This window comes from Lampris incognitus, chromosome 3 (assembly GCF_029633865.1).
Source record: "Lampris incognitus isolate fLamInc1 chromosome 3, fLamInc1.hap2, whole genome shotgun sequence".
Lineage (NCBI taxonomy): Eukaryota > Metazoa > Chordata > Actinopteri > Lampriformes > Lampridae > Lampris > Lampris incognitus.
Window position 1 is genome coordinate 78,104,576 of NC_079213.1, and position 14,570 is coordinate 78,119,145.

Genomic DNA, 14,570 nt, shown 5'->3' on the forward strand with positions numbered 1-14,570 from the left:
TAACATTTTTTTAGGGTGGGTTAACCATCACTTTAACATAGAGAATTCCCCATAGATTATTAGATGACATTAATCAGTATTTACACCGATGAGCCACAACATTAAAACCAACTGCTTAAACCAGGTTTTTCATGATTAAAAATGCTTTCAACTGTATAAACCTGTCTATAAACACTTAATCTCTCATTATATGATATGTGTACTTACACAAGCAAATAATCATAAGGGAACTGAATTCTAAAGTTAAATTTTTAAATGAAAATGGAAATCTTGTAAGCTCATTGGGAAGGGGTGGGGGGTGCATTGTTTTGTTATTTAAATATCTTGGTACGTACTGGTGTTCATGATGACGTCTATCTTAACAGGTGCTCCAGGACCTCTAGAATGTTTCATATTAAAAAAAAGGACCACCCGCCATATTTAAAAATGCATGGCATCTAATCCTACATCAGTTTCACCCTTCTTCCCTCCATTGGAATTACATGGTACTGCATGTGGTGAAACTTGTGTAGGAACAGACCCCATGCATTTTGAAATATCCCCGTTATGTTGTGAAAAAGACATGACAGGCGAAGCGCTACTTGGAGCGTACTCCATTTAATCAACAACACAACTAACTATCTTCACTCACGTGACTCAGGTAAAACGTTTAACAGAATTGTTGACTGGATCTTTTCACATGCAGGTAATGCAAGAAGTTGAGTCATGGCCCCACCTACCTCTTCATTAAAATAGCATACAACAACTGGATATAGTTGTGCGTCTTCATCATTGCAGCCGTCAGTCACAAGTGAGAAAAAGTTTGACTTTTAACACAGTGGCCAAATCGGCCGTCAACGTAGCTGCCAAGGTTTCTGTAATAGCAGTTGTCTTGGTTCTTGCACACGCATACTTTGAGGCGATTTTGCTGTCCGGAAACGCAGCTTTAACAAGGTGACCTATCTTATCTGAAACGGTAATAGGTAAATTGTGTTCTATAATAAAATTGGTGAATAATGTCTCTGTGTTGATAATTCCACACTCACTTCGATCAGTGACAAGTCCGTCAATTGATTTGTTATCTCTGACGACCTTCGCATATCTGCCATGTTTGATGGTTTTATTGTGCTCTTTTAAATCGTTCAACCCACCATGTTTCATGGAAATGTCGCATCTGCAGTACTCACAATACGCATAAAAATCAAAGTTTACTTGGCTTGATAAACGAAAATAGTTTAGAATACTCATCTCTAAACTTTTGGTGGCAAGTCCTAACTTTCTTTGAGGTAGATGCTGTCATCATTGGCACTGCATTTAATTTTCTCGCTAAACTCACGCAGATTCTTCTTCTTGCTAGAGAAAAAGACCGCTTACATTGCAGCTGTTATTGAACTCTCATGGTCGTGATTAGTCCCACCTATTTCGGCTTCTCATTGGATGCCCAAGTTAAACTCTGCCATCGGACTGGTAGATAACTAGTGGGGGAAAAAAATCCAGAAAAAAAAAACGTAGCATTTATGACCTTTCTTGTAGCACCATAGCAGAGGCTGAAATCCGTAGCTACTACGGGTAAACCGGAACAGTTGGCACCACTGCTATACGAATAAAATCGACTTGACTATATTCAGAACAGTTCTGCACTCATACCTGGAAGCTGCCCAGTATAAATATTTTTCTATTTCTGGCCACTGAACAACTCCACTACAGCAGTTGGGGGTTTTCAATGCCTTTGCATAAAAGCACCTTGAAAGAAGTTGTTAAAGCAGTGAAGAGAATCCCTGCACCTTCCCCTACACTTTCAGAGCCAGCCCAGGAACTGATGACATTCCAGTCACAATCCCACTTTTCTAATCTCTAGGCTACAGTAACTGGCATTACCTGTGGAGTACCAAGGCGCTCAATCAGCGGGACCATGTGCAGGGCTGTGTATTTGGCCTCCAAACGCTTCATTTTGGCATCAAGGCGCTCCCCCTCTGCATACAGAGGACAAAGGAAGGCTTTACTCAAGGAACAAAGGCGCAAAACAAATAAATTCATTCTTTACAGTTGCAAAAGTGCCAGTAGTTAATTTCATTTACCTTTGACATGGACTCTGGGAAGAATATTCTGGAATGGCGCTGCGTGCAGCAAATCACAAACTTCCTCCTGGGACTAAAAGAAAGACAAAAATGAAAACATTGTCATGACTACACATTGTATAACATTGTTTAATACTGGGCCTCGCCTGGTAAGCAGGTTTGTGAAAATATGTCACCGTTGTGATATCAGCCATAAACTGAAGGTGGCACTGATAAGCTATAAACGTATAACTTATGGGGGAAGAAAAACACCTGTTGGTGCAGTATACAGACACCATGACAAGGTTTTATAATTATTCTGAAATTATGGGGCCCATATCACATTTGGGCTGCATAGCAATGCAGACCCAGAACTCAGTCCCATAGGTGCTGCATTTCTAACCACCATGTGGTGACGTGATGTGATGTGGTGATATTTCATCTAGCTTCTGCTGGGTTGAGGTCCATACCAGACTCTGTTCACTCAGCAGACAGAAGAGCATGGCGTTGCCCACTTCTCGCAGGTTCTGGAAGCACACAGTCTTAAGCTCAGCATACTCCACTATGTCCTTTAACTGGTGGTGAAAGAACTCCAGGATTCCTGAATGGGAAAACAAGAAATGAGAAATAACAGCTTGCAAATCACCTTTCCATCAACACATTTAATACCAGCCTAATCTATGATGCAGTTGTTTCTACATTGCTCCCCAATGTCGGCAGGTATGCCTTATGTGGGGAGCTGCACATCACATTTTCACTGACTTTGTTAGCTCTACACTAATCAGTAGTGAGTAATCTCCACGGGACTTTCATCCATACAGAAATATTAAAACTAAGTGTAGAAAAACAACATGGAACAATTTTAAAATGCACTTAACTCAGAATGTGTTATTTTACTGGCCCATGGATAATTAATGTCACATCTTCCTAGTTGTGGCAGGGGTTCATATAGCACTTTAACTGTATGAACAGATTCTCTAGTATTGGAAATGTCCAAATTATACTTTAAAAATGACATACACACTTCATATTTGAGCTTTCTCATGTTTATCTAATAAAAGCTTGAAACATAAAAAAACATACATGTTGCTATTAGACATTTCATTGGTGATTTTTTTTTATATCACCAAATGTGGTCTTGAGTAACACTAGTTTTGTGTATACCAATAAACTTGGATGAGAATTTTGCTGAAGAATGAGAATTTCCTCAATCTTGTGCAATTTTTCTCTTTTTATTGTGCAAAAGGAAATCAATGCATTCTCATAATTATTCCTTTTGCCCCAATTAACAGCACACAGATTTCTTAGATGTAAAGTTTCTTCATCTGCTGAACTAACCTGGGGAGCCGTACTCATGGCGTGGAAGGCGGCAGATCTTGGGCATCACCTCCATCAGAGTCTTTACATACTGTAGTATGGTGCCTTGGAGCTACGCAGAAGAAAAATAGGGTTTGTGAAGCTGAAAGGTCAAGCCGTTGAAATTGTTATATCAATCATAAAGTCCATCAGAAGAAAGGTGAAGACAAAAGGTGGAAAAAAAGAAAATGTCTGGTTCGAAGTGAACATCTCACAAAACATAGTGAATCAGCAAGGTTAATTTATTTCCCCAATTGTGTGGTTTATGTACTACGCATGCTACTAAAAAGACGAGGCCCACCCACTGCCTCTCAAACCTGCCGTCCTCCTCACCAAGCTTTTGACGACCTTCAGCAGCTCCTCCATCACCACAGCGATGCCCTGATAGCCCAGCAGCCTGCACATGGCCTTGATGTGTGGAGGTCCCAGGAAGTTCCTGTAGAAGCCAAATATGCTGCTGTATGCCAAGTTCAGGGCCTGCATTCACAGAGAGACATTGAACGCAAGGGAAACTGAGTTCATTTTCAAGAAATGGACAGCGTTCAATAACTTACTTTGCAATTACTTGGAAAAAAACATGTACACTTGCACCGTCCAAAGTGCGTCAAATTGTGGGTGTGCATTTGCAAGAGAGAAGAAACAAATGGAGGAATCAACTAGAGTCTGATCGAGCAGTTTTGATTTTTCTGTTAGAGCAGGTGTTTAGAAGTAGACTTTGCTCTACTTCATAATCAAAGCAGATGGTTTCTGGAAAGAATAATGAGTTCAGCCCCTGTGGGTATATGATTGGTGAGGCTACAGCTGTGTCACTTTATCCGTAACGACACGTCCAAAATATTAACATCAGCAGGCCAGGAAAATCACTTTGAATCCTTCTTCTTATGGCCAAAAATACATAAAAAGAGTCAAAAGGGGTGTCTGGGTAGCGTAGCGGTCTATTCCATTGCCTACCAACACGGGGATCGCCAGTTTGAATCCCCATGTTACCTCCGGCTTGGTCGGAGGTAACATGGGATAACATGGTCCCTACAGACACAATTGGCCGTGTCTGCGGGTGGGAAGCCAGATGTGGGTATGTGTCCTGGTCACTACACTAGCGCCTGCTCTGGTCGGTCGGAGTGCCTGTTCGGGGCGGGGGACAGCGTGGTCCTCCCACGCACTACGTCCCCCTGGCGAAACTCCTCACTGTCAGGTGAAAAGAAGCAGCTGGCAACTCCACATGTATTGGAGGAGGCATGTGGTAGTCTGCAGCCCTCCCCGGATCGGCAGAGAAGGTGGAGCAGTGACCGGGACGACTCGGAAGAGTGGGGTAATTGGCCAAGTACAACTGGGGAGAAAAAGGTGAAAAAAAAAATGAAAAGAGTGAAGCATTAAACACCGGAAGGAAACAGAATAGTTGAATTAAAAGGTATACAATAAAATTTTCATCTCAATCTAGCCCATATTTGACCCTATGAGTGTAATAAGAGTGTGGAGTGAGCCTGCTCCTCTTTATTTAGATCCCTAGTGCTGTCACAGTGTATATCTTACATGGTAAATCTTTAAAATAATTAAGTGTAATTATGTAAAAACAAATACACGTGTAAATTCCAAAATTTGGAAGTGGGCAGCAGGATAACCTATTAGTTAATGAGGTTGTCTCCCAACGGGGGTTGGGCCTCGGTTTGATAACACATGCATCCATCCTTGAGCAAGATCACTTTTAACCCATGCAGGGGTGAGAAATGAGCTAGCTTACCCTGCACCCAATAAGAGGGTGAAACAAAAACTTACCCCTGATAAATAAGAATAGTATAAACACAGTACATCCATAAGATGTTTTCTTGAAGGTGCATAATTACATCATTACTTGTTTTTTTTCCCTTCCAATAAACACTTTCTAACGTCAGAGATCAAGGGTCCCTCCCTCCCTGCAAGTCACCTCCCACCCCTCCCTTTGCCATTCAGCCACATCAGAGTTGATGCTACCGCTTTGCTGCATTAATCCAGCCGTATTCCCACTAATGTGGCAGTAGCACAAGAGACAACGACAGAGCAATCTCTGGTCCACTTTCCTGAGGTCGCCAGCGAACAAAACAGCTGTTGGAGACAGAGCACTTAATATCGAGACGGTGAGGAACAGACGCTAACATGAGAAAGAGGCTCAAGGACCACACATCACTCTGAACCAGTACCACAGACAAACAAAAACACTGGCAGGCGAAACGGCTTCTGTCAATGTTTTCTCTGGTAAGTTTTCATCTTGACATGCTTTCGCTGGACCGACCCTCATGAGCGTCTTCACTTGTTCCATTATGATATAGACAAGTGCCTCTTGTCATCGGCTTCAAATAATATGAAGGATGCATCAGACTGATTTTCCACAAGTGGGGAAAATAGGAATTTCTCCACACATACTTGCAGGACTTGGGTCAAATAAAAGTTTGTTGACTTGCAGAGACAACCTATTTGAATGTTGGATGAGAAAGTAAACCTTAAATACACTTTAAAGATATTCTTCTGGTCACTTCATCTGTTCGGGAGACATACATAATACCACTGTTTTATGAAACTCTCAATCTCAGTTCAGTTGTATTTACACAGGTTGGATTTAAAAAAAGCTGTTTGTGGAAATGGAGCAGTCAGTAACACTGACAACTCGGCATCTTTGAACCACACCTTGTTCTCAAAGAGACGATCTTTGTATTACATTCAAATCATAGCAGACAAAGTGACTTTCGAGATTTAGTTCTCTTGACCTGCTGCACAGCTTGTTAGAAAACGAAATCAAAATAATGAAAAGAGGAAGTATCGGGAAAAAGCTGGGGGGTTTTTTTTAGGGTGTTTTTTTTGTTTTGTTTTTTTTAGCTATTTGCTTGTGAGACTCAGCATCTTACATCTTAAGAAGTTTCATTTCCAAACTCGACACAAGAGAGGCTGCTATTACAAAGCAAGCAAAGTTGCTGTGATTTGATTTTGACCTGCTCAGCACCACTGCTGCAAAGCCTGTTTAATAAAACGCACATTAGTCTTTGAAATGACAATCAGCATCAAATCATCAAAGGCGTTACATAATCAGGGAATGGATTTTTTTCAAGAGATAATAGTCTTTAACAGACTTTTTTATTTTTTTAATCAACCATGCATATAAAAGACATCCTTTAAGGATAAGTGACAATATTTCAGCACATCACTGTGGAATGTTTATAAGGAAACTCTGACAGAAGTAGCATATGTGAAGATCGTGTACATGCAAAATCAGCGACATTGACTATGCTGATTGAACAGACGTCGAGCAATTATGCAATAAGGCTACAAATGGTTTGAAAACCTTTGCGGAGATGGGAAAATTATGGGACACTAATGTCAAAACTGAGATCAATGGTTTGCACGGAACAGTTTGTCATTAGTAACAAATACAATTATTCAAACCTCTAAAAACAGATTATATAAAGGTCAGGTATCAAAGTCAACCACTCTTAAGCCCCTTCAGAAAGAGCTGTGTTGAAGTCCCGCACTTTGCCATTACTGGGAGAACGAGGGGTTGTCAGCCCAGGATTCGTTATATCTCTGCAATTAGGCTGAAGAACGTGGCTGGTTGCTTCAGTGTGGTACTCCTGCTTTCAGGGGCCTTCAACAGACCTGGCACCACCCTGTAATAGGCAGTCTGAATGAAATAGATAAGCCTGGGCACAAACAGTCGCATTATGTAATTTGCTGAACATCTGTATGCATGCTACCACCCCTGCCCCCATCACTTGTACTTTGTTCCAGCTAATCCTTCACACATTGCAATGCATATTGTTTCTCTTTTTAATGTTTTTGTTTCATGCGAGTGTGCAAGGTGATGGGATGGGTAGGCAGGGTTCCTGCTCATCGTTTGTTTTGGTTTAGCTCTGGGTTACATGGTCTGGATTGCAGGGGGATGTAAATTGTTTTGTAGATTGTTGGTACCATATTCTATTTTGGGGTATGGGGGGGGGGAGCCTCTGGTCCACTTTTTTTTTTTTGAATGACATTGTAATGTCATCAAAATGTCAGTTAATATATTGTTTGAGCATCTGGGTAGCATAGCAGTCTATTCCGTTGTCTACCAACACGGGGATCACCTGTTCAAATCCCCTTGTTACCTCCGGCTTGGTTGGGCGTCCTTACAGACACAATTGGACATGTCTGTGGGTGGGAAGCCAGATATGGGCACGTGTCCTGGTCGCTGCACTAGCGCCTCCTCTGGTCGGTCGGGGCGCCTGTTCGGGGGGAGGGGGAACTGGGGGGAATAGCGTGATCCTCCGCGCTACGTCCCCCTGGCGAAACTCCTCACTGTCAGGTGAAAAGAAGCAGATGGCAAATCCACATGTATCGGAGGAGGCATGTGGTAGTATGCAGCCCTCCCCGGATCGGCAGAGGGGGTGGAGCAGCGACCGGGACAACTCAGAGAGCAGGGTGATTGGTCAGGTACAATTTGGGAGAATAAAAAGGGGGGGAAATCTATTATATATATAGCGTTTTTTTTTCCAGAAACCATCAATGGTGTTTAACCACATTGGCAGCTGATGAGTGTGTGATGCACGAAACAAGCTTGTTCTGCTATGTATGAAAGGTTTTTTTCCTACATCTATATATAAAGCAAAAGCGTATGTTTGTATGTTCGCTTAAAACTCCAGAAATACTCATTGCAGAACAAAAAGAAAGGTATCTTTCGAATCAGCACTTTCCAATGATTGCACAGTTCGAAAAATATTTCAAAAACCAAGCAAAAAATTTGATTTATTTACGAAATTGAGTTTATTTTGTGGCAAGTGCTTGCTCTTTCTTTCCGGTCATCTAAGCCTCTCCTCTCTCAATTACCCAGGTGCACTATAACTCATGAACCACAGCAACACCTACAGGTCGATGATCTATATGTCTATATACCTTTCTTATTTATATTATCTTTATATATATATAGAGAGAGAGAGAGAGACAGAGAGAGCGAGAGCCAGAGTGTATGTTTGTATGTTCACTTAAAACTCCAGAAATACTCATTGTAGAACAAAACGAAAAGTATCTTTAGAATCAGCACTTTCCAAGGATTGCAAAGTTCGAAAAATATTTCAAAAACCATGTAAAAAATTTGATTTATTTGCGAAATTGAGTTTATTTTGTGGGCAAGTGCTAGCTCTTTCTTTCCGGTCATCTAAGCCTCTCTCTTCTCTCTCGATTACCCAGGTGTACTATAACTCACGAACCACAGCGACACCTACAGGCCGATGATATATACGTCTATATACCTTTCATACTTATATTATCTTCATACATATATATATATATATATATATATATATATATAAAGAGAGAGAGAGCGAGAGAGAGAGAGAGAGAGAGAGAGAGAGAGAGAGAGAGAGAGAGAGAGAGAGAGAGAGAGAGAGCAAGAGTGTATGTTTGTATGTTCGCTTAAAACTCAAGAAAGAAAGGTATCTTTAGAATCAGCACTTTCCAAGGATTGCACAGTTCAAAAAATATTTCAAAAACCAAATAAAAAATTTGATTTATTTGTGAAATTTAGTTTGTTTTGTGGCAAAATGTGGCATCTTTTTGATATTCGATGCCATACATTGTTACGTCATATCGATCAAAGGTAGAATCTACCAGAAGAATGATGACGTTTTTTCCCTTGCATTCTTTACTTTTTCTTTTGTTCTCCCTTTTCAAATTTAGCTTGAGTCTCTGAACTCAGAGAACACAAAGGACTACAACCAAAGACCAAGCAATTAAACTTCCCATCAAAGTAGCTTTGGAGCCAGATGGAGTTAGCGATATCATCATATTAGATCACGGATAATCATCATGGGAATCACAGTCTACAACATCTCAGCAACCACAGCCAGGGTAAACTGGCCAACAACCCCCGGTTGCCTGGACACCTTTTACAGCGTCATGTACGATCCCAACTGGAACAGCCTGCTGATAGGTTATAAACGCAAGAGTTTCATGCACGAGGAACGCATCCCAGTCAGTCAGACAAGCACATACCTGGCCGGCCTCATCCCCCAGACCACCTACTTCCTGTGTGTGACGTGTCAGGCGGCCAATCCTGCCAGAGACCAGTGCCAAGTGTTCAACACCCCGAGTGGCCGCAATGAAGCCCAGGCCAGGGCAGGATGGGAGCTGGCCATGGGGGTCTGGATGGCTAGCAGCATCCTGCTCCTGCTCATCTGTGGCATCCTGCTATGGGGATGTCTCCGCACCGTCTGCCCTATCTCCTGTCAGACCACCGAGGGCCACCATGCGTCTGCCACCCTTGTCCACCCAGATGTCTCTGGATGTGTCTATGCTCCCAGCAACAGTGAATATGACACCAAGCTGCCCACTGTCATTCAAAATCCCTTCCTCTCATCCCAGACCGCTGGTCCCAGAATTCCCCAGGGCCATGAGCTCATGACACTCACCCAGACTAAGCTGTCTGGTAGTGAGTCAATTTGAGTCGATAAGATTGTTATCGCAGTGTTGCTCTGCTTACAGGATTGTTCCACGGTATTTTCTTCTACTGATGAAATCCCTATTGTGATCAGGATACATATAAACCTTTTTCTTTCTTTTTTTTTATGGAAATCATATCAAAATAAAACTGCTGAAACAGTTCTGTCAATTCATCCATCTTTTCCATCTAGTTCAATTTATTCAAAGGTTTCTTTTTGGTAAACTACATTAGGCTCACAAAAAGAACTTTTTCCCCTAAGACGTGTTTTAGTACTATTACAGACGCCAGTTTTGCTGATCACCATATACAACCCTTATTTATTATGTGTAAATATGCCTTCGTTGATTTCAGACTGTTTCCTGTAATTGCACTTTCCATGTTTTTAATGTGTTTTCTCATATGCAGTGAATATTTGGATCCAATAAATGGGATTGGAGGGGTCAGACACTGCCAGTGAAGTCATGTGGACCAAATACAACAAATAACCCACTGATTTAAGGAAAAATAGAAAATAAATAAATAATGTGTGAAATCAAATGTTTCTTGGCTTGTCAAACATGACCTGGGGTACCATTCTTTCTGTCGTCATACTGAAGAAAACCTTACACACCTTTGATCCATACAAATACTGGGGCTGTGCATTGGGCGGCTTGTCCCTCTGGAACTCCTGAGAGAAGGGCAAGACTGTGCGGACAAACCTAACAGACAGAAACATAGACGTCAGATCCAAGGAAAGGTGAGCAAATGATGTACAAAATAATCACATATTGTGCCTAAAGAGAATTAATCAGGATTGCCATGGTCTAACGTCACAATATCGCACACTTGAATTGGGATGGCAATAGATTTCAAAAACAATTAAGGCCACGAAATTATCCCATCTTTGTTACCCCTCCAACTCCTGCTGTGTGGGTGTGTGTGTGTGTGTGTGTGTGTGTGTGTGTGTAAGAGATAGATAACATCGTTTCCAAGTTCCTTGCTGCAGTGTTGAGGAAACCAGACACAGCTGTGTGACCAGAAATACAATTGAGGTTATGGTAGACAGAAAAAAGAGCCAGAGTAACTCTATAAAAATTCTACTTGTATCTCATACAATGAATGAACAAGTTCTGATGGTGTTTTTTAATATTGACAGTATTATGGACATGGACATTAATGTAAAAGGCTTCCAATCTTCCAAAGTGTTGGTTACCTTTGACAGACTGTCTGCCTTTCACCCACAGAACATATGGTTTCCTATCGGGCAGGTCTCCTGTGAGGAAACTACAGGATGCACAACAGTCTGCAATGTTCCAAGAACTGACGACGTCAGTAGTAATGTGTATACTGACAAATTACACATCCAACAAAGAGCCTTGCTAAGTCATCTTCCATTATGGACCAAATCTGGTGCTTAGACTTAGCACCAAGGATTCAACCATTTGAATCCATTGTCAACTAGACTCAAAAGGGCTTACTGAGGAATTAAAAATATGAAGTTGCCTATTAAAGTTCAGGGCCAAGACAATAAGCCATTAATAAGCCTATAATTTATTATTTATTAGTTCATCATTTCTATGCAGCAGGAGCATTTAGATTTCAATTTAGCGTTTTCAGACAGTCTGGTAAAAACTTAAAAGTCTGAGCCTATCTAGACTCCCTTGGTTCTCCTTAAACACCAAAAGAGAAAAATACATGCATGAAATTTGGACTAATGCCTGACAAACAGCTGTCATTTTAGGCTTGATTAAAATTTTGTACAAAGTATCCTTGAAATACCTGTTTCATCTGTTTGTTGTCTTTTAATTTTGCAGTGCATTAAGTTCTTTATGACTTTGCTTTGAGTGCTACAAAAATATATTATCATCTTTATTAGTTGTAGTAGTAGTAGTATTATAATGTTGGTACATGGTCAAACTTAATCGACCAAGTAGTTAAGCCCTGGCACATTTAATCTCCACTAATATAGGGAAATCTGAGGGGGGAAAAAATCACAGAATAACTCACATGTTGGTGGAGCCATTGTAGCAGTAATTGGGTAAAAAGGAATAACTCACCTGTTGGTGGAGCCATTGTAGCAGTAATTGGGTAAGAAGTCATAGTTGAGCTCCCAGAAGACATGAAGCGTTATCCTGCCATAGGGAGCTGACACGTTGTGGTTGGCCTCACGGAACATGGCGTCCATACTATCCAGAGTCAAGAACTTACTGAGGAGCTTGTGTGTCATGCGATTGATCTCCAGAAGCCCCTCCAGTTCCTAAAGCCCAGGTTTAAACATGGAGAACAATCAGGAACTAAATTTCAGCAAAATAGATAGATAGATAGATAGATAGATAGATAGATAGATAGATAGATAGATAGATAGATAGATAGATAGATAGATAGATAGATAGATAGATAGATAGATAGATGGATGGATAGATAGATAGATAGATAGACAGATAGATAGATAGGTGGCAGTCATGACAGGCACAAATACAGGTGGCAAGACTACCATGATGGAGGTGAGGTCCTCGCTTTCAAAGCGATTGATGGCCAGCTCCAGAGACTTGTAGAGTGCAGCAGAGACTCTCTGAGTGATCAGCCTGTTCAGATCAATGGAGCGACCTAGGAGCTGAGGTCCACAGTTGATCAGATATCACGTAGACAGACACATGTCATGTAACACAGAAGGAGAGCACTATGAGGTGAGACAGTATGAGAGGCAAATACCTGCACATGGCGCTGCTTCAGCAAAGTTTCATAGCGGTTGGATGCAGGCCACGGAATATTAGCCCCCTGGTTCTTGCAGTCAGCTCGCAATCGTTTGTCAAGGAGCAGACTGGAAATAATTAAGTGAAGAGGAGAACAATTTGGTAGAATTTCATTTCATAAATGTCACATTTGATTTATTATTATGCCCCATATGTTAATAAATCAAATAATGTGTTTCATTATGTTCAATTCTTAAGACGCAGGCATGCATTACAACACCGTTATACTTAATCCATACCAACACCCCTTATAATGTCAACAAAAACTAATATTCTACCTACCTTCCTGCTAGGATTTTATAGTAGGCAAATATTTGATCAGCCAGCTTGTATACAAATTGATCAAAGCACAAGTTCACCTGGAAAAACATCAGAAAGGTTCATATATGGTTTAATATTAACCATCTTCAAAATGAAAGAAAAGGCTTATACACAAAACAAAAATTAAATGAAACATTAATGGCCACTATTTAATTCTTAGAACTGGGGGGAGAAAAGTCAACATCTGAGGACAGAGCTTTATTTTACTTAGATGACATCAAAGAAGATCTAAGGCACATTTGTAACTTGGCTTATTTCTATTCCTGGGCTCCAGAGTACGACCATTTAGTCACATTTTGCGCCTAGTTTTGGCATCAGTGCGAGTAAATTTTAAACCTAGGCGCACTGGTGCGACTTGCAACATAACAGTGTTTTTATTTTAATCATGCAAAAACCAGTAAGAGCGAGAACTTGTGTGTGAATGAGTGGGCCTGGCATATGTATGTGTGTGTACACGTGTGAGAGAGAGGAGTTACCGTGAGGCCCTCATGATGTGACCAAATCAAAGCAGCATCGTGTATGTGTGTGTGTGGGGGGGGGGGGTCGCGTGCGGGATGTCAGTCGCCACTCACTAGGACTTGCTCTCGTTGTGAAACGAGCAATGAAACGAACTATTGATTCGTTTTTTTAAAAGCAAAGACCCTCCTTCAGACCCTCCTTCTGTTCCACCGACCCAAACTGATGATAGTTCAGTTTATTGGAGTGATAGCTGATACACTTAAAAAGAAGCGGAGAGAGATACATGGTGCTGTTTATAAGGGAGGCCAGTGAATGTTTTGATTGGCCATGTGGAAGTCCAGCATGCAAATGTGAAAGGTATGTAAGGAATTTGACTCCGGTTTGGCCCATTGTACTTGCACACAGAACACACAATCTTCAGAAATATACACTAGGAATGACTATATACAGGTGAAACCATTTATGTGAAATGTAAACAGGATATAGTGCAAAGAAGTGAAAGAGTGATGATAAATAATGTAAAAAAGCATTACTTTACAGTAAGTAGGTGGTTATGTACAGTATAATACAGCTTGTTCAGATATGTGAGTGACATTTATTGCACTTTATTTTTTGTAGGTACAGTGAGTATTTTACTGTTCCAGGGTTATTGCAGTGCCACAGTGAGTTTGATGTCAAGGAGGCTGTACAGATGTGGTTCAGTCAGGGTAAAAGACAGAGAAGGCCCAAATACAAGAGTCGGCCCTTACAGCCTACTAGTGGCCCTCAGGGAGTGTGCTCTAAACTACAGGGAAGAGACGGAGCAGCATACTGCATGAGTTCAGTGTTTACTTGTTTTGTTGTGGTTCTTGTTCTGTAATGACAGTAATGTTACTGACCACATACCTTATGCTTGCATTTTATAAATGTATTACTTTAAGTAAACTGAAGCTGAAGTTATTTGGTGCCTATGTTTACAAAATGCACTTGTGCTAGGGGATCCAATCCTTGGGGTGGACCAATTTCTGGCGCAGCATGTTTTGAGATTTGAAAGCAACTGAGACACTGTGTTTGGAAAATACGCAACTATACTGTTCTGCCACTCCCGCCACATACGGAATAAACGCTAGTTTACGCTCAGACAGCTGTTGTCCTTCTCCTCTCTTCAATCAGCTGGTGCACTGTTTGGGCATCTTCCTGGCTTTGACAATCGTCCAGTTAGGATAACCACACTCTTACAATGCTGTG

At 41.2% G+C, this 14,570-nt stretch overlaps 1 protein-coding gene across 2 annotated transcripts in view; it reads right to left on the reverse strand.

Annotated features, from left to right (window-relative positions):
• Nucleotides 1-14,570, reverse strand: part of cyfip1 (cytoplasmic FMR1 interacting protein 1) — a 67,386-nt gene that overhangs the window by 12,497 nt on the left and 40,319 nt on the right. For both annotated transcript variants that reach the window (XM_056277973.1, XM_056277972.1), the window contains exons 19-28: nt 12,846-12,922; nt 12,523-12,631; nt 12,305-12,424; nt 11,868-12,067; nt 10,442-10,529; nt 3,726-3,869; nt 3,375-3,465; nt 2,507-2,637; nt 2,058-2,130; nt 1,858-1,952 (exon numbers count right to left, since the gene is read on the reverse strand). In XM_056277973.1, coding sequence (XP_056133948.1) covers nt 1,858-1,952; nt 2,058-2,130; nt 2,507-2,637; nt 3,375-3,465; nt 3,726-3,869; nt 10,442-10,529; nt 11,868-12,067; nt 12,305-12,424; nt 12,523-12,631; nt 12,846-12,922 — 1,128 coding nt within the window. The remainder of the gene's footprint in view (nt 1-1,857; nt 1,953-2,057; nt 2,131-2,506; nt 2,638-3,374; nt 3,466-3,725; nt 3,870-10,441; nt 10,530-11,867; nt 12,068-12,304; nt 12,425-12,522; nt 12,632-12,845; nt 12,923-14,570) is intronic.